Source organism: Scyliorhinus torazame, chromosome 18, assembly GCF_047496885.1.
Source record: "Scyliorhinus torazame isolate Kashiwa2021f chromosome 18, sScyTor2.1, whole genome shotgun sequence".
Lineage (NCBI taxonomy): Eukaryota > Metazoa > Chordata > Chondrichthyes > Carcharhiniformes > Scyliorhinidae > Scyliorhinus > Scyliorhinus torazame.
Window position 1 is genome coordinate 16,517,144 of NC_092724.1, and position 27,187 is coordinate 16,544,330.

At 49.8% G+C, this 27,187-nt stretch overlaps 1 protein-coding gene across 1 annotated transcript in view; it reads left to right on the plus strand.

The window, feature by feature from the left end:
* arhgef18b (rho/rac guanine nucleotide exchange factor (GEF) 18b) overlaps positions 1-27,187 on the plus strand; it is a 293,165-nt gene that overhangs the window by 145,942 nt on the left and 120,036 nt on the right. The window contains 6 exon segments of the mRNA XM_072482241.1: positions 8,791-8,848; positions 11,933-11,974; positions 13,596-13,619; positions 15,069-15,149; positions 17,106-17,208; positions 18,748-18,892. Of these exon segments, the coding sequence (XP_072338342.1) occupies positions 8,791-8,848; positions 11,933-11,974; positions 13,596-13,619; positions 15,069-15,149; positions 17,106-17,208; positions 18,748-18,892 (453 nt within the window).

Here is a 27,187-nt window from a genome sequence, read left to right on the forward strand (position 1 = left end):
TGTCTGGTTGAGATATCAGAACGTGTCTGGGTGAGATGTCGGAGTTGTGTCTGGGTGAGATATCAGAACATGTCTGGGTGAGATATCAGAACATGTCTGGGTGAGATGTCGGATTGTGTCTGGGTGAGATATCAGAACGAGTCTGGGTGAGATGTCGGATTGTGTCTGCGTGAGATACCAGAACGTGTCTGGGTGAGATATCAGAACATGTCTGGGTGAGATGTCGGATTGTGCCTGGGTGAGATATCAGAACGAGTCTGGGTGAGATGTCGGATTGTGTCTGGGTGAGATGTCAGAACGTGTCTGGGTGAGATATCAGAAAGTGTCTGGGGAGATATCAGAATGTTTTCTGGCTGAGATATCAGAACGTGTCTGGGTGAGATGTCGGATTGTGTCTCGGTGAGATGTCGGATTGTGTCTGGGTGAGATATCAAAACGTGTCTGGGTGAGATATCAGAACGTGGCTGGGAGAGATATCAGAACGTGTCTGGGTGAGATATCAGAACGTGTCTGGGTGAGATATCAGAACGTGTCTGGGAGAGATATCAGACCGTGTCTGGGTGAGATATCAGAACGTGTCTGGGTGAGATGTCGGATTGTGTCTGGGTGAGATATTAGTACCTGTCTGGGTGAGATGTCGGATTGTGTTTGGGTGAGATGTCAGAACCTGTCTGGGTGAGATATCAGGACGTGTCTGGGTGAGATATCAGAACGTGTCTGGGTGAGATATCAGATTGTGTCTGGGTCAGATATCCGATATCCTATCTATACCCTTCATAATCTTATATGTTTCTATAAGATCCCCCCTCATCCTTCTAAATTCCAACGAGTATCAGGACGTGTCTGGGTGAGATTTCGGAATGTGTCTGGGTGAGATATCAACGTGTCTGGGAGAGATATCAGGTTGTGTCTGGGTGAGATATCAGAACGTGTCTGGGTGAGATATCAGAACCAGTCTGGGTGAGATATCAGATTGTGTCTGGGTGAGATATCGGATTGTGTCTGGTGCGATATCAGGTTGTGTCTGGGTGAGATATCCGAACGTGTCTGGGTGCGATATCAGGTTGTGTCTGGGTGAGATATCAGAACATCTCTGGGTGAGATATCAGAACCTGGCTGGGTGAGATTTCAGAACGTGTCTGGGTGAGATATCAGAACGTGTCTGGGTGAGACGTCGGATTGTGTCTGGGATAGATATCAGAACGTGTCTGGGAGAGATGTCAGAACGTGTCTGGGTGAGATATCAGAACGTGTCTGGGTGAGATATCAGAACGTGTCTGTGTGAGATTTCAGAACGTGTCTGGGTGAGATATCAGAATGTGTCTGGGTGAGATATCAGAATGTGCCTGGGTGAGATATCAGAACGTGTCTGGGTGAGATGTCGGATTGTGTCTGGGTGAGATATCAGAACGTGTCTGGGTGAGATATCACAACGTGTGTGGGTGAGATATTAGAACGTTTCTGGGTGAGGTATTAGATTGTGTCTGGGTGAGATATCAGAACGTGTCTGGGTGAGATATCAGGACGTGTCTGGGTGAGATATCGGATTGTGTCTGGGTGAGATGTCAGAACGTGTCTGGGTGAGATATCAGAACATGTCTGGGTGAGATGTCGGATTGTGTCTGGGTGAGATGTCAGAATGTGTCAGGGTGAGATATCAGAACGTGTCTGGGTGAGATATCAGAACATGTCTGGTGAGATATCAGGACGTGTCTGGGAGAGATATCAGAACGTGTCTGGGTGAGATATCAGAACATTTTCTGGGTGAGATGTCAGAACCTGTCTGGGTGAGATATCAGGACGTGTCTGGGTGAGATGTCAGAACCTGTCTGGGCGAGATATCAGGACGGGTCTGGGTCAGATATCAGAACGTGTCTGGGTGGGATGCTAGAACGTGTCTGGGTGAGATATCAGGATGTGTCTGGGTGAGATATCAGGACGTGTCTGGGTGAGATGTCGGATTGTGTCTGGGTGAGATGTCAGAACGTGTCTGGGTGAGATATCAGAACGTGTCTGGGTGAGATGTCAGAACCTGTCTGGGTGAGATGTCAGAACCTGTCTGGGTGAGATATCAGAATGTGACTGGGTGGGATATCAGGACGTGTCTGGGTAAGATGTCAGAACCTGTCTGGGTGAGATATCAGGACGTGTCTGGGTGAGATTTCGGATTGTGTCTGCGTGAGATATCAGGACGTGTCTGGGTGAGATATCAGAAGCTGTCTGGGTGAGATATCAGATTGTGTCTGGGTCAGATATCCGAACGTGTCTGGGTGAGATATCCGAACGTGTCTGAGTGCGATATCAGATCGTGTCTGGGTGAGATATCAGAACATCTCTGGGTGAGATATCAGAACGTGTCTGGGTGAGATGTCGAAACGTGTCTGGGTGAGATATCAGGACGTGTGTGGGTGAGATATCAGGACGTGTCTGGGTGAGATGTCGGATTGTGTCTGGGTGAGTTATCAGAACATGTCTGGGTGAGATGTCGGATTGTGTCTGGGTAAGATGTCAGAACCTGTCTGGGTGAGATATCAGGACGTGTCTGGTGAGATTTCAGGACGTGTCTGTGAGAGATATCAGAACGTGTCTGGGTGAGATATCAGAACGTGTCTGGGTGAGATGTCAGTACCTGTCTGGGTGAGATATCAGGACGTGTCTGGGTGAGATGTCAGAACCTGTCTGGGTGAGATATCAGAACGTGTCTGGGCGAGATATCAGGACGGGTCTGGGTCAGATATCAGAACGTGTCTGGGTTGGATGCCAGAACGTGTCTGGGTGAGATATCAGGATGTGTCTGGGTGAGATATCAGGATGTGTCTGGGTGAGATATCAGGACGTGTCTGGGTGAGATGTCGGATTGTGTCTGGGTGAGATGTCAGAACGTGTCTGGGTGAGATGTCAGAACGTGTCTGGGTGAGATATCAGAACGTGCCTGGGTGAGATGTCAGAACCTGTCTGGGTGAGATATCAGGACGTGTCTGGGTGAGATATCAGGACGTGTCTGGGTAAGATGTCAGAACCTGTCTGGGTGAGATATCAGGATGTGTCTGGGTGAGATTTCGGATTGTGTCTGCGTGAGATATCAGGACGTGTCTGGGTGAGATATCAGAAGCTGTCTGGGTGAGATATCAGATAGTGTCTGGGTCAGATATCCAAACGTGTCTGGGTGAGATATCCGAACATGTCTGAGTGAGATATCAGAACGTTTCTGGGTGAGATATCAGATTGTGTCTGGGTGAGATTTCAGAACCTGGCTGTGTGAGATATCAGAACGTGTCTGGGTGAGATACCAGAACGTGTCTGGGTGAGATATCAGGACGTGTGTGGGTGAGATATCAGGACGTGTCTGGGTGAGATGTCGGATTGTGTCTGGGATAGATGTCAGAACATGTCTGGGTGGGATTTCAGAACGTGTCTGGGTGAGATATCAGAACGTGTCGGGGTGAGATTTAGGATTGTGTCTGGGTGAGATATCAGAACGTGTCTGGGTGAGATATCAGAACCTGTCTGGGTGAGATATCAGATTGTGTCTGGGTGAGATATCAGAACGTGTCTGGGTGAGATGTCGGATTGTGTCTGGGTGAGTTATCAGAATATGTCTGGGTGAGATGTCGGATTGTGTCTGGGTGAGATATTAGTACGTGTCTGGGTGCGATTTCGGATTGTGTCTGGGTGAGATGTCAGAACGTGTCAGGGTGAGATATCAGAACGTGTCTGGGTGAGATGTCAGAACGTGTCTGGGTGAGATATCAGAACGTGTCTGGGTGAGATGTCAGAACCTGTCTGTGTGAGATATCAGGACGTGTCTGGGTGAGATATCAGGACGTGTCTGGGTGAGATGTCGGATTGTGTCTGGGTGAGATATCAGGACGTGTCTGGGTGAGATATCAGGACGTGTCTGAGTGAGATGTCAGAACCTGTCTGGGTGAGATATCAGGACGTGTCTGGGTGAGATATCAGGACGTGCCTGGGTGAGATTTCGGATTGTGTCTAGCTGAGATATCAGAATGTGTTTGGGTGAGATATCAGAACCTGTCTGGGTGAGATATCAAATTGTGTCTGGGTCAGATATCCGAACGTGTCTGGGTGAGATATCCGAACGTGTCTGGGTGAGATATCAGAACGTGTCTGGGTGAGATGTCAGAACGTGTCTGGGTGAGATATCAGAACCTGGCTGGGTGAGCTATCAGAACGTGTCTGGGTGAGATATCAGAACGTGTCTGGGTGAGATATCAGAACGTGTCTGGGTTAGATATCAGAATGTGTCTGGGAGAGATATCAGAACGTGTCTGGGTGAGATATCAGAACGTGTCTGGGTGAGATATAAGAACCTGTCTGTGTGAGGTGTCAGAATGTGTCTGGGTGAGATACCAGAACGTGTCTGGGTGAGATATCAGAATGTGTCTGGGTGAGATCTCAGAATGTGTCTGGGTGAGATATCAGAACGTGTCTGGGTGAGATATCAGAACGTGTCTGGGTGAGATATCAGGATGTGTCTGGGTGAGATTTCGGATTGTGTCTGCGTGAGATATCAGGACGTGTCTGGGTGAGATATCAGAAGCTGTCTGGGTGAGATATCAGATAGTGTCTGGGTCAGATATCCAAACGTGTCTGGGTGAGATATCCGAACATGTCTGAGTGAGATATCAGAACGTTTCTGGGTGAGATATCAGATTGTGTCTGGGTGAGATTTCAGAACCTGGCTGGGTGAGATATCAGAACGTGTCTGGGTGAGATACCAGAACGTGTCTGGGTGAGATATCAGGACGTGTGTGGGTGAGATATCAGGACGTGTCTGGGTGAGATGTCGGATTGTGTCTGGGATAGCTGTCAGAACATGTCTGGGTGGGATTTCAGAACGTGTCTGGGTGAGATATCAGAACGTGTCGGGGTGAGATTTAGGATTGTGTCTGGGTGAGATATCAGAACGTGTCTGGGTGAGATATCAGAACCTGTCTGGGTGAGATATCAGATTGTGTCTGGGTGAGATATCAGAACGTGTCTGGGTGAGATGTCGGATTGTGTCTGGGTGAGTTATCAGAATATGTCTGGGTGAGATGTCGGATTGTGTCTGGGTGAGATATTAGTACGTGTCTGGGTGCGATTTCGGATTGTGTCTGGGTGAGATGTCAGAACGTGTCAGGGTGAGATATCAGAACGTGTCTGGGTGAGATGTCAGAACGTGTCTGGGTGAGATATCAGAACGTGTCTGGGTGAGATGTCAGAACCTGTCTGTGTGAGATATCAGGACGTGTCTGGGTGAGATATCAGGACGTGTCTGGGTGAGATGTCGGATTGTGTCTGGGTGAGATATCAGGACGTGTCTGGGTGAGATATCAGGACGTGTCTGAGTGAGATGTCAGAACCTGTCTGGGTGAGATATCAAGACGTGTCTGGGTGAGATATCAGGACATGTCTGGGTAAGATGTCAGAACCTGTCTGGGTGAGATATCAGGACGTGTCTGGGTGAGATATCAGGACGTGCCTGGGTGAGATTTCGGATTGTGTCTAGCTGAGATATCAGAATGTGTTTGGGTGAGATATCAGAACCTGTCTGGGTGAGATATCAAATTGTGTCTGGGTCAGATATCCGAACGTGTCTGGGTGAGATATCCGAACGTGTCTGGGTGAGATATCAGAACGTGTCTGGGTGAGATGTCAGAACGTGTCTGGGTGAGATATCAGAACCTGGCTGGGTGAGCTATCAGAACGTGTCTGGGTGAGATATCAGAACGTGTCTGGGTGAGATATCAGAACGTGTCTGGGTTAGATATCAGAATGTGTCTGGGAGAGATATCAGAACGTGTCTGGGTGAGATATCAGAACGTGTCTGGGTGAGATATAAGAACCTGTCTGTGTGAGGTGTCAGAATGTGTCTGGGTGAGATACCAGAACGTGTCTGGGTGAGATATCAGAATGTGTCTGGGTGAGATCTCAGAATGTGTCTGGGTGAGATATCAGAACGTGTCTGGGTGAGATATCAGAACGTGTCTGGGTGAGATACCAGAAGGTGTCTGGGTGAGATATCAGAACGTTTCTGGGTGAGATATCAGTTTGTGTCTGGGTGAGATATCGGAACGTGTCTGGGTGAGATATCAGAACGTTTCTGGGTGAGATACCAGAAGGTGTCTGGGTGAGATATCAGAATGTGTCTGGGTGAGATGTCAGAACCTGTCTGGGTGAGATATCAGGACGTGTCTGGGTGTGATGTCAGAACCTGTCTGGGTGAGATATCAGGACGTGTCTGGGTGAGATGTCAGAACCTGTCTGGGCGAGATATCAGAATGTGTCTGGGTGAGATATCAGAACGTGTCTGGGTGAGATGTCAGAACGTGTCTGGGTGAGATGTCTCAACCTGTCTCGGTGAGATATCAGGACGTGACTGGGTGAGATATCAGAACCTGTCTGGGTGAGATGCCAGAACGTGTCTGGGTGAGATATCAGAACGTGTCTGGGTGAGATGTCGTATTGTGTCTGGGTGAGATATCAGAATGTGTCTGGGTGAGATATCAGATTGTGTCTGGGTCAGATATCCGAACGTGTCTGGGTGAGATATCCGAACGTGTCTGGGTGAGATATCAGAACGTGTCTGGGTGAGATGTCAGAACGTGTCTGGGTGAGATATCAGAACCTGTCTGGGTGAGATATCAGGACATGTCTGGTTGAGATACCAGGACGTGTCTGGGAAAGATGTCAGAACCTGTCTGGGTGAGATATCAGGACGTGTCTGGGTGAGATATCCGAACGTGTCTGGGTGCGATGTCAGAACGTGTCTGGGTGAGATATCAGAACCTGTCTGGGTGAGATGTCAGAACGTGTCTGGGTGAGATGTCAGAACTTGTCTGGGTGAGATATCAGAATGTGTCTGGGTGAGATGTCAGAACGTGTCTGGGTGAGATATCAGAACGTGTCTGGGTGAGATATCCGAACGTGTCTGGGTGCGATGTCAGAACGTGTCTGGGTGAGATATCAGAACCTGTCTGGGTGAGATGTCAGAACGTGTCTGGGTGAGATATCAGATTGTGTCTGGGTGAGATATCCGAACGTGTCTGGGTGAGATATCAGAACGTGTCTGGGTGAGATATCAGAACCTGTCTGGGAGAGATATCAGATTGTGTCTGGGTGAGATATCCGAACGTGTCTGGGTGAGATATCAGATTGTGTCTGGGTGAGATATCAGAACGTGTCTGGGTGAGATCTCAGAACGTGTCTGGGTGAGATATCAGAACCTGTCTGGGAGAGATGTCAGAACGTGTCTGGGTGAGATATCAGAACCTGTCTGGGTGAGATATCAGAACGTGTCTGGGTGAGATATCAGAACCTGGCTGGGTGAGATGCCAGAACGCGGCAGCTCTCTCCCCTTGTACTCACTGATTTGATGATCTGTGCACATGTACACGTAGGCCCTTCTGCTCCTTCACCCCATTGGGAACTTTTTCCCTTATTTCCAGAGAGGTTCAGAATAAGAAGATTTTTAATTCCTTTGTCGCCTGGATTATTTCTCCTCCCGTTTCATCTCATGTTTGCTGTCTATGCCTTCAAAGTAAGGATAATCTGGGGATCAATCCTAACCTGGTGGGACTGGGGTCTCCATCTCGGACAAGGACCTCAGGGGTATGGTCGAATGTTACTTTTGTTACCAGACTGGTAATCAAGAAGCCTAGGGTGGGATTTTCTGACCTATCCCGCTGGTCCCGTCCCTCCTCCCTCCCAGTGAGTTACCTGGCAGTGGAGTGGGCGAGCCAGGGATACTTGGCAGTGGAGTGGGCGAGCCAGACTTTGGCTGGACTGGAAAATCCCACCACTCAACTGGGAGAAATTCAATTCGGTTAATTGGTAAATGGGGAATAAAAAGCTATTGAGATGGTCGTGGGACTGCCGATTGTTGTTAAAACCATCTGGTGTCACTAATTTCTTTTGGGAAAAGAATCTGCTGTCGTTGCCCAGTCTGGCCTCTGTGCGTCCAGACCCATAGCCTCTGAATTGGCCTCGCAAACATCCAGTTCAAGGGCAATTATGGATGGATAATAAATGCCGGGCCTTGACAGCGATGCCCACATCCCATATCAAAGGTCAAGGGTGACCTCTCTCCATGTATTGCTATTTTCTCTGTGTACAATTGATCAGTTTCAGTCTTTAAAAATTAATTGCAATAACACATTTAAATGAAGAGGCCAATTTTAGACTCCTGCCAGCTGCACTTCCTCCTGCTACTTGTAGCTACTCCAGGAGTTCAGCTGTCACTGTATGTCACACTCATCTGTCGTGTGTCATCCTCATGCTTGCAACTCATCTTCGCCCACTCTTGTGAAGTCCTACATACAAATTACGAGCAGGAGTAGGCCATTGAATAAGTTCCCGGCTGATTTTATTGTGGCCCCAACTCGACATTCCTGCCTAGGCCTGCTGACCTTTGACTCCCTTTGTTGGTCAAGAATCCACCTGCCTCTACCTTAAAAATGTTCAATCACCCGGCCTCCACCACTCTCCGGGGGAAAAGGGTTCCAAAGACTCACAACCCTCTGAGAGAATGTCTGTTATCCAACTACGCCCAGGTCGACCCCTCTTTCGGCTGCCCCCGGCTTTTTGCCCTGGGCGAGATTTCTTTTGGCTCCGATCAAACGGCTGAAATTGGACATTTTCTTCCCTGGGTGTCACTTTTTAGAGTTCCTTTGCTCTCGCAGTTTCAGGGCACCTTCTCACGTGTCTAGTGGTCGGTTAATGGAACTTCAGCAGTTGCTGGAGAATCCCTTTGATTGTATTAATTGTGTTTTTTCTCCTCCGCTTCAGAATCTGAAACCTCCCTGGAGATCCAAGAGGAAAAGGAAAATCTGGAGCCCAACCACTTGTACGTATGATAGGGTTAAGCTGAAGAGCCTGTCACATTAGTCTGCTTGTTAATGAATCAGCCAGTGGGCTGGTTGTCATTGGAACTTTCATTAAAAAGGGTAGTTTAAGGGCAGCACGGTGGCGCAGTGGGTTAGCCCTGCTGCCTCACAGCGCCGAGGTCCCCGGTTCGATCCCGGCTCTGGGTCACTGTCCGAGTGGAGTTTGCACATTCTCCCCGTGTTTGCGTGGGTTTCGCCCCCACAAACCAAAGATGTGCAGGGTAGGTGGATTCGCCACGCTAAATTGCCCCTGAATTGGAAATAATGAATTGGGTAATCTAAATTTAAAAAAAAAGGGTAGTTTGGAGACTGTTGTGTGGGTCGTTCAGACCTTGCTTCTTTAAGGGGTACGGGGCAAAGGCAAGGATATAGGGCGGGATTCTCCGGCCGCCCTCGCCTGGAGACCGGATATTCCCGCCCGAGGTCAGTGGACCTTTATATGGTCAGTGTACCGCCCATGGCGATCTTGCGGTGGGCAGGGCGGAAGAATCCAGCCCATAAAATCAGCTCACGGTTCAACCATGGTCTTATTGAGAAGCTGGGGATGTTCTCCATTAAGCAAAGCCGATTGAGGGGGGATTTTTTAGAAGTGTACAGGATCATGACAGGTTTAGATAAGATGAAACAAAGAGGCCATTGGTCGGAGCTTTCTGGCCATTCACGCTGGCAGGATCTACTGGCCCCGCCGATGGCGCACTCCTGCCCCGGGTTTCCCAGCGGCACGCGGTGCATTCAGTGGGAAGCCCCGTTGACAATGGCAGGACCGGGAAATCTAAGGGCATAAAACCGGGAAATGATTCTGAGTGGATTGCTCTGCAGAGAGCCAGCATGGACTCGATGGTCCGAATGGTCTCCTTCTGTGTAATGATTATGTAACCTTACAGACGACAGAACAAGCTCCGTGGGATAAATGGCTTCCTGCTGTTCCCAAGTTCTTTGCTTTGTCCCCCTCCTTAACCCCTCACATGATCACAGAACCACCCCTTTCTACCACACCCACCTTCTCATTGACTCCAGCCCCAGAGTTGATGATGGGTCAGAATCTATTCAGTTAACTTCATGGTGAACAGTCCTCTTCGCTCTGTTTATTGTCAAGTTTGCATGTATGTAGCCCCTTTCGCAACCTCAGGCCTGTTCCTCAGCTGCTTGTTCTAAGCAACCTACCCATCTTAGGCAAATTATGTTTTTTTTAAATTTAGAGTACCCAATAATTTTTTCCAATTCAGGGACAATTTAGTGTGGCCAATCCACCTAACCTGCACATCTTTGGGTTGTGGGGGTGAAACCCACGCAGACACGGGGAAAATGTGCAAACTCCACACGGACAGGGAAATGATGTTAAAGGATCTCCACTGGTGTAGAGGTGGGATGCTGATCTGTGTGACTCAGCTGAGCCTCCAGGTGGAGCTACACCCAGACAATTTGACAACAGAAGCAATATATTGCCATTAATGTCAATATTCAATTTTTCTTCTATGCATGTGTTATAAGCTGAAAGAGAGAATCATCTTGCGCCGTATCCAACCAACCCTGGTGGGTACATGATCCATAGACCAAAATGGATTACGTAAGGAGCGCAGTGCAGAAGAGCAAGGGCTGGATTCTCTGGTCCGTCAGTTGCGTGTTCCTCCCGCTCCAGATACTTGTCCTCAGCACCCACATAGAAAATGACTTTCAAAAGTGCCTGACGACTGGAGTCATCTACCTCGATCTCGCTGCAGCCCTACTGTGTGGCACGCAGGCTTACTGGTCAAGCTTCCTAGTGTCCTACAGCTCTGGGTTGTTGGTACCATCGCTTCATCTCTTCTTCAAAACAGATTATTTACTGTCCATATGGGGTCCAAAGCCAGTAGGTGGAAGAGGCAGCGAAATGGCCTACCTCAAGGATCAGTACTGCACCCCCCCCCCAACCCTGTTCAACCTGTACATAAATAACCTGCCAGCTACACACTGCCAGAAGTTCATCGACGCAGATGCCATTGCTGGGCTTACAAGGCGAGAGATTTCGAGGGCAATAGCAGTCCCCTCCAGTAAAATCTGTGACAACAGTGCTGCCAAAACCATGTCATGTGCCTGCCACTTTCACAATACAAGAAGTCACCAAGAACTTGAGCTCTAACTAAACACCACCCTACACCGACCTAACCTTGATGTCGCTTTGGACCACACACTGACCTTAAAGCCACACCTCCAGAAAGTCTCTGCTAAACTGAAGACTCGCAACAATCTCAACAGCAAACTAGCAGGAACCTCTTGGGGTGCCAATACCAGAACTTTATCTTTGGCTCGCTGCTACTCAGTCGCTGAGTACTGCTCTTCTGTCTGGAAGAACTCTATGCTCCAGAAAATTGCAGCTGTCCAGCTGGATGAGACCGTGAGGAATATCTCAGAAGCATTCCGGTCAACAATCACAAATTGGCTACTTGTAACATTTTTCTTCTATCCATGTGTTATAAGCTGCTTTGCAACATTGCGCCACCACAGACTCGACATGTAGCGAGCACAGCACGATTACTAGAAAGCATTCACAAGAGTCCAGATCAGCCACTGGTGGAAGACATCACCCACCCACCCACCCAGCAAACGCCTCAACTCTAGGCAGCCAATCTGGGCCAGGCCGCCCACGGCAGGCAGTTCTGCTGTGGACCTGTGGAAGGACCTGTGACACATCATCTACAACGCAGCCCAGAATCAGCACTTGGCTGATGATCCCACATTGGAAATCCCACCTCCCACGTGGCGAATGGGTCAAACTGGACAGGTTTCGCGCCGGAGTCGGACCCTGCCGCATCAACCTGTTCCGCTGGACACACCGTGACTCACGCCTGTGGCGAAGTACAAACCACGGGGCATATAGCCGACCAGTGTCCTGACCTGTGGCTCAGTGGCTGTCTCACTGCCCTACACCAGGCCGATGAGGAGGATGCCAACTCACTGAAGAATTTCAAATTTGATATCCAACTGTTCATCAGTGCATACGATAGACGTAGTAACGTCAACTGAACGGAGATCTCAATTGACGTTGTTTCCCTCTTGTCTTTCAGGCTGGTTCAGCAAGTTCTGCTGGAATTGAAGGCGTTTCACGGGTTAGTCATGTTTCATTTATCATTTTAACACCCGACCCCCAAGGGGTTTCAGCCGTCTTGAGAATATGGTCAGAAAGTTTAATCCAGAGGGAAATTAGATCTTGACTTGAAAAGGAAACCTTTGCTGGCTACAGGGAAAAAGCGAGAGCAGATGTGACAAATTCGATGGTCTTTCCAAAGAGCTGGCATCGGCATGATGGATCGAATAGCCTCCTCCCGTGCAGCATGGTTCAGAGTAAAATGTGAACCCAATATCTGCTGCTGGAACACCCCTTGTCTTTCCAGGAACACAGGTTCCCGCCTCCCCAATACTGTCTGGGATAAGCAACACCCTCAAGCATTGGATTCCCAAACTAGGGAAACACATAAGACATGTGGCATCGTCATATCAGTAAGGTCCGGGCACCCATGTCCTTCCACCCCTGCACACCATCACACGCATACCCCCCTGTCCCAATATGCCCCTCGCTTACAATGATTCACCCTCCCCAATGGAACCCCTTCCCACACGATCGTGAGGAAAGATAGATAGTCCCCCCCATCCTGGCCAGAACAGATCTTCTTCTCAAATGGTCAAACTTCCGCAGGCAGATGTATCATCCTCCCAACAATAACTCCCTCCCACCTTCCTTTTCCTGTCTGCCCATTTGCCTCTCGCGCGTCTCTTTAACTTTGATGTTCAGAACTGACTCAGGGCCAGGCAAGGTGGCTGTAAATTTCCAAAGAAGAGTCATATTGGACTGGAAACGTTCACGCTGTTTCTCTCTCCACAGATGCTGCCAGACCTGCTGAGTTTTTCCAGCATTTTCTGTTTTTATGACGTAATGTTTTTCACATTGGCTTCAGTGGTGATGAAAAGTCATTGAAAAGCCTTAATAAACTCGACAATTGACACTACCAAATTATGAGTTGCAGACGTAAGGTTCATGTGGGAGATCATCGAATCAGTGAAACCCTGCAATGCAGAAGGAGGCCATTCGACCCATCAAGTCTGCACCAGCCCTCTGATAGAACACCCAACCTAGGCCCACTGCTCACCCTATCCCTGCAACCCCGTTACCCCACCTAACCTTTGGACGCTGAGGGGCAATTTAGCATGGCCAATCCACCTAACCTGCACATCTTTAGACTGTGGGGGAAACCGGAGCACCTGGAGGAAACCCACGCACACACGGGGAGAACGTGCAGACTCCGCACAGACAGCCACCCGAGGCTGGAATTGAACCTGGGTCCCTGGCGCTGTGAGGCAGCAGTGCGAACCACTGTGCCACCGTGTCATGAGTGAAATGAGGAGCAGGTGACAGTGGTCCGAGTTCCCAAAGCTGCCCGCCCTCCCCCATTGGGGTGTTCTTCACCTCATTCCTGGGACTAATTCTGTGGACTAATCGATAAGAGCTTGATCACTGTGATTAGTCAACAACTCCATTGTCTACCAGGATGGCAGAGGCTGATTTATTAGGACCAGCAGTTTCTACATTCCATTGGCAGGATTGATAAATGAAGCAGTTATTCGATTTGACGTGACAGCCCCTTACGTCCCAGAGGGAGGGCAGAGCTGCCGTAAGAATGATTCAGTCAATCGCTAATTCTGTTTCTGATCTTTCCACCCTCCCCACCCCAGACAATGCAACGGGACAGAGAGCAGGTGAGCAGGTTCCAACGTGCGTCCCACTCCTCATGTAGCTTTGCGATCCCGTTCTCCGCCAACGCTGATGTGCTCTTGTTTTGTCCTTGGTTGTCCTGTTTTTCAGCCAATGTTCTGCCTTTCCCCTCAGTTATAGGATTAATTGGAGAGACGTGCCCCTTTATAATGTCTCCAACAACTTCAGTGAATCAAATAGAGATTAGTATTGTGTAGGGAAGCCCAGCAGCCAATTTGTGCACAGCAAGCTCCCACAAATACCAATGGGATAATTACTCGATAATCCGATTCTGGTGTCGATTGTGGGATAAATATTGGCCAAGACACCAGGGAGAACCATGGGGCGCAATCCTCCAGCCCTTTCCTTCTCCCAGTCCCGGCAATGTTGACCCCCGACACAGGTTCTCTGACGCCGGCATGGTTGAGGAATGTAAACTGGCATCAACTTTGGCGGGACTGGAAGTTCCCGACGGCAGGCGATGGCGGGCCGCCTCCATTGCGGGAAATCCCTTTGTTGGGGGGGGGGGATTCAGCTCATACTCTCCTTCAGAATAATGGGATCTTTCATGTCCACCTGAGAGGGTGGAGAGAGCCTCCCTTTGTAATCCTGTCTGGCCCTTGACACCAGTGTCAGCCTGGATGTTGTCTTTGTGTCCCTGGATTGGGACTTGAACTCACAGCCTCCTCTGTGTAAAGTTTGAGAATGTTACCCAATGAGCCATAACTGACACTTACTTGAACCACTCTTCCGATACTCCGTAATAATGTCTATTATCTGAAGAACGGCTACTTGGGTGAGATGCCCAAGCTGAAGGAGCAGGATTCAAACCCCCAGCGTGAGTTAGTGCCATCAAGAAGAAAATCAGTATTAGGAAATCTTCAATAAATCAATTTTTGAGAAAATCAATGACGAAAAGATAACATGGAGCGATGGTGTAGATTTGGCCCCATATGTACATAGTGTGCAATGAGATCAGTGTGTCCTTTGTGTTTGGAGTGGGTTAGTAAGGACTGTATGTCGAAGTGCAGATTCTAACCTGACTGTGGTAGCTCATGGAAGCCAGCCCCTTTGCCTTGCCCCATGCTCAATGTGGAAGGAGGCCTCTCAAGCTATATAACCACATGTCTCTTTCTCTAATGGAGATCTCTGTCCCTTTGTCCCTCGTGGACTGTGGCTAATTACATTACCTTTACCTCAATGCAGAGTAGTCAGTATTCATTTACCGAGCTTACATATAACACATATATTCTTCCCTGTGAACCCACTCCTGCACAGTTGCTCAGATCGTGTGTCCAAAGCTATGGCGAGTTTCCAATTCCATCTCTGGAACCAGCTTTTTGTGTATCTTTCTGCAGTAGAACTGTGTGATTTAGGAGGCACATTTTAAAGGAATCCTGTTACCTGTGGCTATTGTGTGTGTGCCTTGTCCTGATTGGTCATTCTCTCCACAGTGTAAGAACAGCGTCAGGATCTGGCAAGATGCCTCGTTCCGCCTCCCCGCATGACCTCACCTGGATGGAATTTCTCGCAGAGTAGGTTTCCAGAACCGTGTTGTCGCTTCTCGTGATCTTCTACGCTATTTTAAAAGTTACATAGTGTCACATAAGGGGGGTGGGAAAAATACAGTGTCCCGTTTTGGGCATGTTTAGCGAGGTGTTTCCCAGCGCTGGCAGCGCAGAGAACGATCCCGCTATTAAACGGGACTTGTTTTATTGGGGTCTCGGCGAGGAAGGCCCCGCTGAGATCCCGCACTTGGCTTCATTTCCTACACTGACAAGCTGAGCTGTGCCCGTCAGTACAGGAAGAGATCAGTGCGCCATTTTTAAATGCCGCCCCGATCTCCCGAAACCCCACCGTGGCCTCCAGACACCCCCAACGCCCCAACTCACCGATTAAGGTGTCCTCCAGCCCCCCCCTCCTCACCCCACCTCATCAGGGCAGGGCGACCCTGGGCCCGATGCCCAGCACGGGCAACCTATCCACCAGGCACCTTGGCATTCCAGCATGACATCCTGGCAGAGCCACCTGGGCACCCTGCCAGGGTGGCACTGCCAGGGTGCCAGGATGGCAGTACCAAGGTGGCACCAGGAGTGCCAGGGTACCACCCTGCCTAGAGGCCGACCAGCTGCACACTTTAATATGCAAATCTGGCTCCGTCCAGTGAGGGCGGGATCCAGATTGTGGCGTCTCACGAGATCTTGGTGCAACACCAAGTCGGAAGCGACGAGCCATATGATTGCAGCCAGGGTCTATAACACATAGAACATACAGTGCAGAAGGAGGCCATTCGGCCCATCGAGTTTGCACCGACCCACTTAAGCCCTCACTTCCATCCTATCCCCGTAAGCCAATAACCCCCCCTTAACCTTTTAGGTCACTAAGAGCAGTTTAACATGGCCAATCCACCTAACCTGCACGTCTTTGGACTGTGGGAGGAAACTGGAGCACCCGGAGGAAACCCACGCAGACACAGGGAGAACATGCAGACTCCTCACAGACAGTGACCCAGCGGGGAATCGAACCTGGGACCCTGGCGCTGTGAAGCCAGTGCTAGCCACTTGTGCTACAGTGCTGCTCGGAACAAATCATTGGCCGGGCTGGTCTGTGCCAGTTTTCAAGCTCCACAAGAGCCTCCTCCCAACCCTTCTTCGCCTCACCCTAATCAGTGGATCCTTCTATTCCTTTGCCCTTGTGCGTCTACCCATTCCCCCCAGGCAGGTGTTCCCCATTGCAGTGTAAGTGGCTGTCAGATTGGCAGGGCATCCAGGGAACCTGCCTGATCTTCCATCCATTCAAGTGAATACATTCCTGGACCCAAGAGAGCCGAGGAACAAATTGTCCAAAATTCCCACCCGTGATCCGTCGGAAAGTAAACTCGAGGAGAAGGTGATGAACGAGCGGACAACCCACTATCGTCCATTCTACATTATCACCAAAAGTAAAAATATCCTCTTGAGAGTTTATTTAAAAGGAAGGAATAACAGATTGCATTTATACAGGCACCTTTCATGATCTTGCGATGTCCCAAAACTCTTTGACGAGCAGTCACTGTTGCAACGTAGGAAATGGGGGAGGCAATTTGTTCATGGCAAACTGCCACAAACAGCAATGTGATAATGACCCCAGATAACCTGTGTTGGGGAGGTTGTTTGCAACATAGATGTTGGCCAGGGCGCAGGGGAGAACTATTCAAAACAGTTCATTAACCTGAGAGGGTCTCAGTTTGACATTTCAGGAGAGAAATTGGAACTTGGGGCTAAAGCTTCAAGCCAATGCTCAGTGATTTATTGGGCATTACCCAGAGCAGGGGCCAGAGGAGGAAAATTAAGGCAGCTAAAAGCAGTAATTTCAAGGAAAATTTACTTTCATTTGGGACAATGGTTTTGCAGTCTTTTTTGAAGAATGTCGCTCATTCCAACACAACGTAACAAATGGCCTGTTAAGTCTGATTATGAAAATTGGCAACTTTCTTTTCCTTCTGTTTAAAGAAAGGAGGGCGATGAGAAATGTGACAGACCTGAGAAAGGGACAAAAGTGAAGAGGACATTAAGTTCCCTCAAGAACAGAGTGACCGGCTCCTTTAAGGATAAGGTAAGGAGGGCTGTTAATTTTCTTGTCAAATGTAGCAAGAGGGAGGTGGCTGAATGACGGGTACGAGGGTAGAGATTGGTCAGTCTTGGACAGAAAATGGGGGGTTGGATGGCTCCTCATTATATTGGCAGGAATGGGCGGCACCGTAGTACAGTGGTTAGCACTGTTGCTTCACAGCGCCAGGGTCCCAGGTTCGATTCCCGGCTTGGATCACTGTCTGTGCGGAGTCTGCACGTTCTCCCCATGTGTGCGTGGGTTTCCTCCGGGTGCTCCGGTTTCCTCCCACAGTCCAAAGTTGTGCAGGTTAGGTGGATTGGCCGTGCTAAATTGTCCTTAGTGTCCAAAGAGGTTGGGTAGGGTTATGAGGATCACGTGGAGGTGTGGGTTTGGGTGGGGTGCTCTTTCCAAGGGCCGGTGCAGACTCGATGGGTCGAATGGCCTCCTTCTGCACTGTGAATTCTATGATTCTAAATAAAAGAATAGGTGCATCCTCAGAGCCCAGCCCACTTAAACACTTAACCAGGTAAAAGTCAGATCCCAGGGGAGTTCACCTGAGCCCTGTACCTGCCAAGCGGAATTGTACCTGTGTTGTGGACTGAGTCCATCTGAGATGCCGATCTGCCAAAAATAATAATTTATTAAAAACTTTATTTAAAAAAAAAAAATGTAGAGTTCATTTTTTCCAATTGAGGGGCAATTTAGCGTGACCAATCCACCTAGCCTGCACATCTTTGGGTTGTGGGAGTGAGACCCATGCAAACACCGGGGAGAATGTGCAAACTCCACACGGACAGTGACCCAGAGTCGTGATCGAACCTGGGACCTCAGCGCCGTCAGGCAGCAATGCTAACCACCCACTGCGCCACCGTGCTGCCCTGCCAATAATAATAATAATCATAATAATCTTTATTATTGTCACAAGTAGGCTCACCTTAACACTGCAATGAAGTTACTGTGAAAATCCCCTGTCGCTACACTCCGGCGCCGGTTCGGGTCCACAAGAGGGAGAATTCAGAATATCCAATTCACCTAACAGCACGTCTTCTGGGACTTGTGGGAGGAAACCGGAGCACCCGGAGGAAACCCACGCAGACACGGGGAGAACGTGCAGATTCCACCCAGACAGTGACCCAAGCCGGGAATCGAACCTGGGACCCTGGCGCTGTGAAGCAGCTGTGCTAACCACTGTGATACTGTGCCGCCCTCAAAAAGGTCCTCACGATACGGCTAGTCATTGGTGACTAGCAGCCTGTACAGGGACAACGTCAGGAAGCACTTTGTCACACAAAGCGCAGTGGAAATCTGAGACTCTCTCCGTCTAAACACCTGTGGGGTTAATTGAGAAATGTAAAAAAAAATCAGATTATTAGCATCTGGGGATTAAGTGTTCCGGAGCCAAGGCGGGTAAATGCGGTGAAGGTACAGATCAGGCATTGAAAAGTGGGATAGGCTCGAGTGGGGCTGAATGGCTACCTGCTGTTTCTTTGATTCTTTGAAGTGAACCATTTTTTCCCCTGTTATCTCCTTCCCTTCCCCCAGGGTAAGACCAAAGAGAAGGAAAGTCCGAAAGAAAAGCGAAAGTGTAACAATGGCCATCAGTTGGTGCCAGGGACGTTTTCCAGCTCTACCAGCTGTTCCCTGTGTAGCAAGCCGCTGAGTGGTAAAACCGGTTATCAGTGTATGAGTGAGTATCGCCGTCACGCTGCTTTGCACGCTTGCCTCAATCTGCCCTGCTCACACACACACACACACACACACACACATTGTGGCTCCAGGTGGAGTAAACCCATCGATTCCTCCGGTTTCCTCCATTTGCAGTGAAGCAGCCAAAAGCCAGCCTGGTGCTTTCTAAATGGGGTAGGTAGGGTGGGGGAGTGGGTTGGGGGTGGGGGGTGGGGGTGGGGGGGGGGGGTGGGGGGGTGGAGGAGCAGCAGAACGGGTTCCAGACTACGAGCTGTTGTAGATGCCTTCAGGGGGAACCTAGGCAAGCACCCAAGGAAGGAAGAGATTGAAGGGTACGTCGAGGGCATGAGATGCAGGAAGAGGAGGTCCACATGGGGCACAAGCCGACATGGACCAGCTGTGCAGTCTGGTCAGTTTCTGTGTTTTGAATACACTGCAACACTGGAATGATACCAGAGGTGAGGAATTTTGGTCATGTCGGGAGATCGGAGTCACTGCGATTGTTTTCCTTTGAACTTGAGTAGAGGAGGTGCAGGGGAAATTTAACAGGGGCGTTTAAACATTCGAGGGGTTTTGATAGAGGAGATGAGAAGAAACTATTTCCTGTGGGAAGAGGGTTAGGATCCAGATTACATAGTTGTAAGGCCAGTGATCAATGACCCTGAGGGGAGAGGATATTTTCTTTGAATGCGCAGTGAGTTGGTATGATCTTGAATGCACTCCATTGGAAGCAGATTTAAATTTTCAAAAGGGATTTGGATAAATACTTGAAAAATTGTAGGGCCGTGGGAAAAGAATGAAGGAGCTTATTCAAAGTGCCAGCAGTGACTGGATGGGCTGAATGGCCTGCTTCTATATTGCATCATTCCATCGTCCCATGAAGCAAGGTGGGAGGAGCCTCGCATTCAGCACAAATATCAGCATAGATCAGTTGGGCCGAATGGCCTGCTTATGTGCAGTTCATTCTATGTCACTCTATTACTGCCACCCCATCCCCTCTCTTGGCAGGTTCACTGGTCGCGAAATGGTTGGAGCTGTTGTCAAACAATGGAGGCAGCAGTTGGGATGGCGTGGTTAACTCCAGCACCTTCGGGGTCAGGGCGGGACAGAGAGGGCAGGGGGGAAATCAGCCAGGGCTCCCAACCCTGACCAGCAGCTAGTGTTTCTCACTGTGAGCGCCGCGTGCAAGGAACAGCTTTGCTTATGGTTTCCTCCATAGTTGAATAACTTTGCCCGTAACGTTGTGCGACCTGAGGATTAGTTTCAGTACTTCTAGTGATGTGTGTCATTCTCCTGACTTAGGGAGTTGGGAAGTAATATCCCAGAGTTTCTCCTGATACCGGCCACAGTTTTATTGTCTTTCCTACTCTCAGGAATTAGTATCGCTGGCGAGTGGGGAGAGTGGTGCAATAGCAAATGGATAGGGTGTACGTTTGGGTACATTGACCGTTTCTCATTTCTGTGGCTGTATTTTCCCTGCAGTGAGAGAGGAAATCCTTACAATAAATATCGCAATTGGCATTAAAAAAGTTAATGTCACACTCATTGCGAAAAGGTAGTATTTTCTATCGAAAGATCCTGGATGTTTGATAACGTTCAAAGGTAATTCTGTAGATTCAAAGGGTGGAGTGCGCTTTCCGAGGGCGGGACAGACTCGAAGGGCCGAGTGGCCTTTTTCATCACTGTAAATTCTATGATTCTATGACGTCTCTGTCTCTGGCAACTGTCTGTGATTCGCCTACAATGATTCCAATCTTGGTGGCGTATTTCACACCAACATGAGCTTCCGACCACATTTCATCCAGACCACCTACTTTCATCTTTATACCATCGCCTGATTCCACCCCTGTCAAAGCTTACCCGTGGCTGAAACCCACATCCTTGCCTCTATTACCTCTAGTCTTGGCTATTCTAATACATTCTGACCCGCATCCTCCACAGACTTGAGTCCATGCTAAAACTAGCACCAAGTTCCTCTCACCCAACACGCTTGTGCTCACTGACCCACGTTGACTCCCATTCCAGCAACGCCTCGGTTTTAAACTTATCACCCTTGTGTTCAAGTCCCTCCGTGACCTTTCATCTCCCTACCTCCTTCACCTTCTCCAGTCCTCTAACCGTCTGAGATCTCTGCTCTCTTCCACCCTTGAGAATCCCTGATTTTAATCGTTATACCATGGGCGGCCTTCATCTGCCTGGGCCCTAAACTCTAGAATTCCTTTCCTATATCTCCTCTTCTACCTCTCTCTCCTCCTTGAAGATGCCCCTTACAACCTACCTCTTTGACATTGGTCACCTGTCCTAATATGTCCTGATGCGACTCAGTGCCACATTCTGTGCGAAGCATTTTGAGATGTTTGACTCCATTAAAGACACTACCAAAATGCAACTTGCTGTTGCGTCACATAATTGGAATGGATGTTTGAGAAGGACAGAGGAGGCAATGATTTAATAAAAACTGTGTTTGTTGACAATGCTGCGCACGCGCGATTGTGTGCCTGGCCGCCATTTTAATGGGCTGACAACGTGCAGCAGGGCACTTGCGTGGTCATCGCTGGTGTCACAACATTGGCGGCATCGAGTTAACACTTTTAACAATCCCCTCCGTCCACAGCTCACCCCAAAACTCACATCCGAGGCTGGAAAAGAGCAGGTGGGACCCACTCTGTCTGTCCATCCTCACCCCCTCCAACCCCCTCACAAGACCGACGGGGACGCCCCAATTGATCTCCCCGTGGGATTCATGGATTACGAGCTCCCCCTAGTGGGTGGAGGCCCATCAGCTGGGGCTTGTAAAACATCGCCTGATAAAAGCCGGCCTGCATGGGGACCAGTGAGATCAGTGGTCTCGATTCGGTAAAATGACACGTTGCATTGGTGTCTTTTTAGAAGTTTATTAAAAGATGAAGTGGCTGGGGAAAGAGAGAGAGAAAGCAGGAAAGGCAGAGACAGAGACAGGGAGAGCTCCCCCCCCCCCCCCCCCGCACCCCAACACTGCAGGGCCCAGGAAGTTTGGAATTGCTTGCAATTTCAGATGAACCATTTCAATAGCTCAGGGGGATGGTCGACCTAGTTATGCTTTTTCTCACGTGGGATAAATCATTTGGGGCTACGTGGGCGATGAAATAAGATTCCTTAATAAAAGCTTGAAGACTGCCGAAAAAAAGCTGTTCTCGTTTACGAGGGTGGATTGTGTCTCCTGCAAAGGGCGTCATTGGGTTCTGCGCCTGCGCTGACCAATAACGGTGGCCCTCTTGCACCACCATATAGCACTGGCAGGAAATACAGGCCGGGATTTTCTGACCCCGCCCATCGCCAGGATCTTCCGGACCTGCTCAGTCAATGGACCTTTGATTGGCTGCCGTATCCCCCATGACGGGTCCTGCTACAGAGGGACTGGAAAATCCCAGCCACGGGGTTTCATAGAATCATAGAATTTACAGTGCAGAAGGAGGCCATTCGGCCCATCGAGTCTGCACCGGCCCTTACAAAGAGCACCCCACTCAAGCCCACGTCTCCATTCTATCCCTGTAGCCCAGTAATCCTCACTTAATCTTTTTGGACACTAAGGGCAATTTATCATGGCCAATCCACCTAAACTGCACATCTTTGGACTGTGGGAGGAAACCGGAGCACCCGGAGGAAACCCACGCACACACGGGGAGGATGTGCAGACTCCACACAGACAGTGACCCAAGCCGGAATCGAACCTGGGACCCTGGAGCTGTGAAGCAATTGTGCTATCCACTTGTGCTGCCCTGCTGCCCCTTCTAGATGCTGGATGGTCCGACGGTTGGGAGGGGTGTCAGTGGGTTATTTCTGATTGGATGGGTTGAATAGCCTCCCTCGACTGTTTCTATCTTCTGCTCAGTAAACCTATCACAGTTCACACACTGTTCCGCTTCTTGGTCCGTGGGAGGTTAGGTTTGAGAATCTGGACTGGCACAATGTGTGACCCTCACCAATTTTCGGGACTTGCATATTTGGAGACTGTGTTTTCCCAATCTGCCTTTTGCTGCCATCACTAAGGAAGAATTCTTATTTATTTGTTATTTTTCTCTTTGTTATTGTAACAACCCTCACAAGACTGACAGGGACGACCCGATTGACCTCCCCGTGGGACTCATGGATTACGAGCGCCCCCTAGTGGGCGGAGGCCTAGTGGGGCTCGTAAAAAATCGCCTGATAAAAGCCGGCCTGCACGGGGACCGGCGAGATCAGTGGTCCCGATTAGGACCTTGGGACTCTAAGCCGCGTTGTATCCTTTACTTTTGTTGTCGAAATAGACTTCTTTTGGATTTACCTTCTCGGGCCTCCTGAGCTTCTATTACTAGCGACGAGGAAAATAACGGCTGCGCTCCTGGACGTCCTGACCGCACCGGGATTCCCCAGCACAAGAATGAGGTCAGCGAGACTTTAAAAGCCGCTTTGCGGAATGTTAGAGGCCTTTGACGCAGACGTGGGAGACTGGACCCAGTCTTCCGAATCGATGCGGTATTCCCTCCAGGCAAATGGTATTGTTGGAGATGACCAGCAATAGGTAATACTCCTGACTGCCTGCAGGACCCAACGTTCAGAGTAATTAAGAGCATCACCTAACTGACGGCCCCGGACTCGAGAACCTTTAACGAACTCATGGAACTTGTTGCGAATCATTACAACCGTAAGTCATTGGTAATAATGCAGAGATACCGCTTTAATACGGCCAACAGAACCCCTAGGGAATCGGTTGCGGCATTTCTTCACAGGTTAGCTGAGCATTGTGACTTCGGCCCATCCCTCCCTGAGATGTTGAGAGATCGTTTGGTGTGTGGCATAAACAATATGGCGACCCAAAGGAAGCTGTTAAAGTAACTGACCTTGGGTCTAAAAAGGTCATAGAATGGCTGGAGAACTTGGGCATTATACGCCCCGTCCAGTTCGCAGAGTGGGCAGTGCCAGTGGTCCGGGCGCCGGAGCCAGACAAGTGCATTCGCTTGTGTGGTGGTTACAAAATGACAGTCAACAGGGCCTCCCGCTTAGACAGGTATCCCATGCCGCGTGTAGAAGACCTGTACACAAAGTTAGCTGGGAGCCACTCATTCACGAAGCTGGACATGAGGTACTATTACCTCCAGCTGGAGTTAAACACGACGTCTAGAAAATCCGTCACCGCCAACACCCATGGGGGGCTGTACAGGTGCACCCGGCTTCCGTTCGGGGTGTTATTGGCATGTGCCATTTTCCAGCGGGTGATGGAAAACATCCTCCAAGGCTCCCCTGAGTGGCCGTCTACCTGGATGATGTACTTATTACAGGAGCCAATGAGAAGGAACCTAGAAGAACCTGGGCAACCTAGAAGAGGTCCACCGATGGTTTTCAGACATGGGTGTCTGCCTGAAAAGGGGAAGTGTGTTTTCTGCGTGAAAGAAGTCACATAAATGGGGTACGGTGTCGATAAGGACAGATTGCACCCAATGGAGGTAAATGCCTGGACCATCAAAGGTGCCTTGACACCGGAGAGCATGCCAGAGCTGAGCTCCTTCCTAGGGGCTTGTCAACTATTACAACATGTAGGTCCCGAACCTGGCTGTCACCCCCTACACACGCTTCTAAAAAAGAACCAGGAACGGGTGTGGAAAGCGCTGCAGGTGGAAACATTTTGCAGGGTGAAGCGGCAACTGCTATCTTCAAAACTGTTGACACATTACGATCCTTCGAAGCTGCATGTCCTTGCGTGTGACGCTTCTCCAAACGGCATTGGTGCAGTGTTGTCCCATTGGTGGGATGATGGGACGGAAAGGCTTATGTGTCCAGAACTCCGGCTTATGCGGAGTGCCGCTATGCGCAGATTGGACAGGAAGGACTGGCCGTGATTTTTGCAGTTAAGAAATGACATCAGTGCGTCTATGGCCGTCATTTTACTGTAATCACGGACCATAAACCCTTACTCGGCCTGACCAAGGAGGATACAATGATACCACCAATAGTTGCGGCCGGGATCCAGTGCTGGGCTTTGCAGCTGGCTGCATACAAATACAGATTTGAATATCGTCTAGGCACACAGATTGTGCATGCTGGATGCCCTTAGCTGACCCCCCACTTATCATGCCCTTACCCAAAAGGACCCAATGTTGGCAGAATTTCACCACGTCGTCTTACATGGCGGATTGCCGGGAAAATTCCAGAGGAACTGTGGGCCCATGTGACAAAACAGCAGGAGCTCAGTGTGGAGGGTGGCATCACCCCATGGGGAGCCCGCATGATTATCCCTCGGCCAGGTCAGAGAACCATCGCGCAGGACTCGCACAGCGGACACTTGGGGGCTTCCAAGATGAACATGCTCGCGAGCAGTTACATGTGGTGGCCAGGTCTCGATGGTGACATCAAACAAATGGTGCAGCAGTGTGCGGCCTGCCAGGAGCACCAGAAACTACCTCCATCAGCCTCGCTCCACCCTTGGGAGTGGCCGGGAGCACCCATGGGTGCGTTTGCACTCCGACTTCACGGGGCCCTTCTTGATGTCAATGTTTCTGCTCCTGATCAATGCCCACTCAAAGTAGACGTACGAGCACAGAATGTCTTCTACCACATTGCGAGCCACCATGGAGAAGTCGGCCGGTCCCCCAGCACCCAAGGGATTCCAGAGGTGCTTGTCACTGGCAATGGTGCCCTGTTTTCCAGTGAGGAAATTCAACACTTTATGCGCAATAATTGGGTGAAACACATCTGAATTGTCTCGTATCACCCATCTTCCAATGGTCTGGCAGAACGGGCAGTCCAGGCATTTATATGGGGCCTGAAAAACCAGACTGCAGGGTCTGTTGGCACACACGGTTCCTGTTTACTCACCAGACCACACCGCAGGATACAACCGGTGTAGCGCCAACAGAGTTGCTAATGGGCTGACACCTCCAGACCCGCCTAACTTTGATGTTCCCGAACTTTGGCGGGAAGGTGGAAAAGAAGCAGGGTCTCCGGAAGAGGTGTCCCGACCATCGAACGCGTGGCAGAGCATTTAATCCTGGGGGTGCGGTCCAGTGAATTAAAGAGACCATGGTGGAGAGAACGGGGCCAATCTCGTGCACAGTCAAGACTGGAGAACAGACCGTGCAAAAACACGTGGAACACCTCAAAGACAGGGAGCCCACCCCAGAGAGAACTGCGCCGGATCAATCAGTCCCTTGCCCCCGTCCCCTATCCTTGAATAAAGGTGCATTTCCCACCAGGGACCTGTGACGACTTAGCATCTGATATGGGCATAGAATCCTCAGTACTCTTGGAGGACATTGTGGTCAGAGGCAGGCCTCCCACAGGTACCCTCGGTGTTTGGCACGAAAAAGACGCTCCCTGACATGATGCACTCCCTCCGACCCAACCCCCCAGCTTCTAGAAGCACAGCCACAGGCAAAACGGCGAATGAGACCCTCCTCTGCAACCAGCTGCAGGGGACTTTTGGACTTTCAGTGAGAGGGATGTAATAATCCTAACAAGACCCGTGGGAATTCCCAAAATGATGTCCCCATGCGACTGGAAGTCGTAAACAATTGCCTGATAAAAGCCGGCTGGTCTGGGACCAGCGAGATCAGTAGTCCTGAGCGGGACTTGTGAGCCATGTTGCGGCCTTTACTTTGGTTGTCGAATTAAAGTTCTTTTGGATTTACCTTCTTGGGCCTCCTGAGATTTTATAGATCTGGTCAATAATGTGGCTTTTACATTTGGGATTGCGTGTCTGTGTTTCAAGAACCGTTTGCCCCCACACAGCAAGAACGGTGTGCCCGGCAATGTTGGTTACTCGCTGTGCCGGTAAACCACCAAAGCTCCCTTTCCACCACCACAGGCTCCATGACCAGTGGCCACACTGCCGTCTCACCACCTTCCTGTCACCGCACCTCCAACATCCTGCAACTATGTCACCGCAGTAATGCGGAGGTGAACTTGCACTCAGCGAACCCCCGCAATGAACAATGCGAGAGTGATCACTGAATCGTTGTGGTGCAGAAGAAGCCATTCGGCCCATCCTGCCTGCACTAGCAGGCCAGATAATATTTTGGTTGGTGTTGATTTGAGGGATGGATATTGGCCAGGGCACCAGGCAAAATCTACTTGCCCTTCTTCAAAATAGCACCATGGGATGCTTTACTTTCATCTGAAAGAGTTTGAAAATGAAATGAAAATGAAAATCGCTTATTGTCACAAGTAGGCTTCAAATGAAGTTACTGTGAAAAGCCCCTCGTCGCCACATTCCTGCACCTGTTCGGGGAGGCTGTTACGGGAATTGAACCGTGCTGCTGGCCTGCCTTCAAAGCCAGCGATT